The sequence below is a fragment of the Argopecten irradians genome, chromosome 2 (assembly GCF_041381155.1).
Source record: "Argopecten irradians isolate NY chromosome 2, Ai_NY, whole genome shotgun sequence".
Classification (NCBI taxonomy): domain Eukaryota; kingdom Metazoa; phylum Mollusca; class Bivalvia; order Pectinida; family Pectinidae; genus Argopecten; species Argopecten irradians.
In genome coordinates, this window is record NC_091135.1 from 57,482,415 (window position 1) to 57,485,899 (window position 3,485).

At 38.9% G+C, this 3,485-nt stretch overlaps 1 protein-coding gene across 1 annotated transcript; it reads right to left on the reverse strand.

Annotated features, from left to right (window-relative positions):
- Positions 1–1,841: 1,841 nt before the first annotated feature.
- On the reverse strand, positions 1,842–3,113 carry LOC138316740 (uncharacterized). The gene has a single exon (XM_069258400.1). It carries the CDS (start codon positions 3,111–3,113, stop codon positions 1,842–1,844), a length of 1,272 nt encoding a protein of 423 aa, XP_069114501.1.
- Between the last annotated feature and the right edge of the window lie 372 nt (positions 3,114–3,485).

The window sequence follows — 3,485 nt, forward strand, 5'->3', positions numbered from 1 at the left end:
ATCTCCCGTGTGATAGTCACCATTGGTGTGACTCTATACAGTCTAAAGCTAGTTTACAAAATGTGGGTGGATACCATGCAGGTAGAAGAGCCTTCAGTAAACTGTTGTTCCCATGGTATGACCGGTTGAATGGCAGAAATATACTATCTTTTCTATTTCATACCTCTTTTTATCTCTAATGACGTCTCGCTTTGATATTTAAAGACATATTCCGTTTTATAAGAAAAGGTGTATTAAAAAAAAAAAGAGCAATCTTAAATTTTGCATAGGCCGAAATACTATGTAAATATATTCAGATTGACCGGAAGTTCTTTTTAAAAAAACTTTATCATGTCCAAAAATAAATAAATTGACTCAGATACCAAAATAAAACATTCAAAAACTGAAATATTTGTAAACATAACATCCATTTTCCTTTCCAACTTACTGGTATTAAGATTCAAATGAAGAGGTGTCGATTTCGTAAGGCAGTACTATAACTCATCCCAATGACAACATAATAAGAAAGATTTGTTTTATTACAGCATAGTCGATTATATTTCCGGGTCAAAATAATCAAGATTTCAACAAAAACTCTTTTATTTGGGGGCGATGACTGAAAAAAGGAGATAATACTGATATAACGATTCTGGTCGGATCGATAGCCGCCAACCAAGCCGCTTGGTAGCTTGGTAGAGCATCCGGCAAGAGTTTGGATAGTCCCGTGTTTGAAACCGTTCTGGTCGTGCATTTTCTCGCTCTTACCACAATAACCATGTTAGTGCTTCATGGAATTTGCCTCTGTCCATTTGGTATTCATACTGGCTATGAATGCCAACTGAAAGACGTTCAATGCTTAATTAACAACCAGGGTCATTTAAGGACAGCATCCAGTGTAGATTGTTTCTTGCGCGTGTGAAGTGCGAAGTGCGTGTTTTGGGAAACTGTGCTATGTTCGTGTTGCGTCTTCTTGTAAAGTGGCAGTTGAACTCTTTCCGTTTTTATAATATAGTGCTATATCACTGAAGCATGCCGAAGACACTAAGCTACACTTCCTACTCGGTCACATTATACCGAAAAGTTCACAACGGGGAGACCAGTCGTCCCACATCCTTAATGCCGTGCACTTAGCAGGAGCAGTAACTACTAGTTTTATAGACTACACAGTGTGTGTTGGCTAGGGGATCGCCCAGAGCCTTCCTCACAGAGGCGAGCGCTTATCTGAAAGGTCATGTGCAGGAGGACTGTGTGTCGACCAATAGCGGGACAGAATTTTCACAACGGAAATAACGTCGTCGTTGATATATCTCGATTAAAAGTATGAAATTCAAAGATGCTGAATAATTTTCCAAATCTGATTTTTTTAATGATAACTACTACTACTAGAATTCTGTATTTTTCGGAGTATCCGAAAATCGATCCGTGCCGTTCAAGCTCTCCACCTTAACTGATTACAAAGTACAACACATATGATTATATAATACAAACACAAAATATTAACAACTGACATTTAGAACTCGTCTCACTTGTCAGTGGTCTTGCAGGTGAATTAATTAACTTGTCCATTGTCCTGGGGATAAGTGTCATACCTAGTTTGACCGGTGTCCTTAATACTACTCAATTTACACCTAAAGGTACATAGATACACTTACTAAACAGTTAAGCTGACAACAATAAATAGCATAATTATGAATAACAATATCAAAAGTAAACATTTGATCAAAAACTTTCATTACTACAGTAACATACATTGTAACATATCAAAATGATTTAAGCGAAATTGTGGAATTAGCAATTTCGAAATATGTAAGAGATCGTATGTACATAAATGTTCTAACAAGCACCTTTTCCTTATGAAAGGATCACCATATTCGGAAGGCATTATAAGTTGCTTCACAAGTTCGGATACTTTCTGTCGGCTCCTTTGGTCCAGGTCTATCATATATCATATATCCAGTTGATGGGACACTTTCTGTCGGCTCCTTTGGTCCAGGTCTATCATATATCATATATCCAGTTGATGGGACACTTTCTGTCGGCTCCTTTGGTCCAGGTCTATCATATATCATATATCCAGTTGATGGGACACTTTCTGTCGGTTCCTTTGGTCCAGGTCTATCATATATCATATATCCAGTTGATGGGATACTTTCTGTCGGCTCCTTTGGTCCAGGTCTATCATATATCATATATCCAGTTGACGGGACACTTTCTGTCGGCTCCTTTGGTCCAGGTCTATCATATATCATATATCCAGTTGATGGGACACTTTCTGTCGGCTCCTTTGGTCCAGGTCTATCATATATCATATATCCAGTTGATGGGACACTTTCTGTCGGCTCCTTTGGTCCAGGTCTATCATATATCATATATCCAGTTGATGGGACACTTTCTGTCGGCTCCTTTGGTCCAGGTCTATCATATATCATATATCCAGTTGATGGGACACTTTCTGTCGGCTCCTTTGGTCCAGGTCTATCATATATCATATATCCAGTTGATGGGACACTTTCTGTCGGCTCCTTTGGTCCAGGTCTATCATATATCATATATCCAGTTGATGGGACACTTTCTGTCGGCTCCTTTGGTCCAGGTCTATCATATATCATATATCCAGTTGATGGGACACTTTCTGTCGGTTCCTTTGGTCCAGGTCTATCATATATCATATATCCAGTTGATGGGATACTTTCTGTCGGCTCCTTTGGTCCAGGTCTATCATATATCATATATCCAGTTGATGGGACACTTTCTGTCGGCTCCTTTGGTCCAGGTCTATCATATATCATATATCCAGTTGATGGGACACTTTCTGTCGGCTCCTTTGGTCCAGGTCTATCATATATCATATATCCAGTTGATGGGATACTTTCTGTCGGCTCCTTTGGTCCAGGTCTATCATATATCATATATCCAGTTGACGGGACACTTTCTGTCGGCTCCTTTGGTCCAGGTCTATCATATATCATATATCCAGTTGACGGGACACTTTCTGTCGGCTCCTTTGGTCCAGGTCTATCATATATCATATATCCAGTTGATGGGACACTTTCTGTCGGCTCCTTTGGTCCAGGTCTATCATATATCATATATCCAGTTGATGGAGCGTATGCAGCAGATGGGACTGCACACATGTCCAAAGGTGGTCAAGGTAGACATTTGGAAGAAACAAGAGGCCCATGGACCTCAACGTTCACCTTAGTACGGATATATAATTGAACAAAGACACTATATACTTGCTCTTAAACTCTGTCAGTGATTTTATAAAGTTGACTTTTAAATCTATGAAGAGTATTTGCTTCCATCAAACCTGTGAACTCAGAAGAAGATTTTTTGAAATTTCAGTCATTTTGACCATATTTGGCCCCGCAGCAAGGACCGATATGGATGTTAAAATTAATTATCTCAGACTGATGATTATAATCAAGTTTGAATCATTTCCTATGAAAATTGAACAAATAATGTTCATAAATGTGTTTTCCTGTTAAACTAAACTTGCTCCCCTT

What these genes read in the sequence shown, in the direction of transcription:
- LOC138316740 (XM_069258400.1), bottom strand. Translation starts at nt 3,113, where the DNA reads ATGTGTGCAGTCCCATCTGCTGCATACGCTCCATCAACTGGATATATG.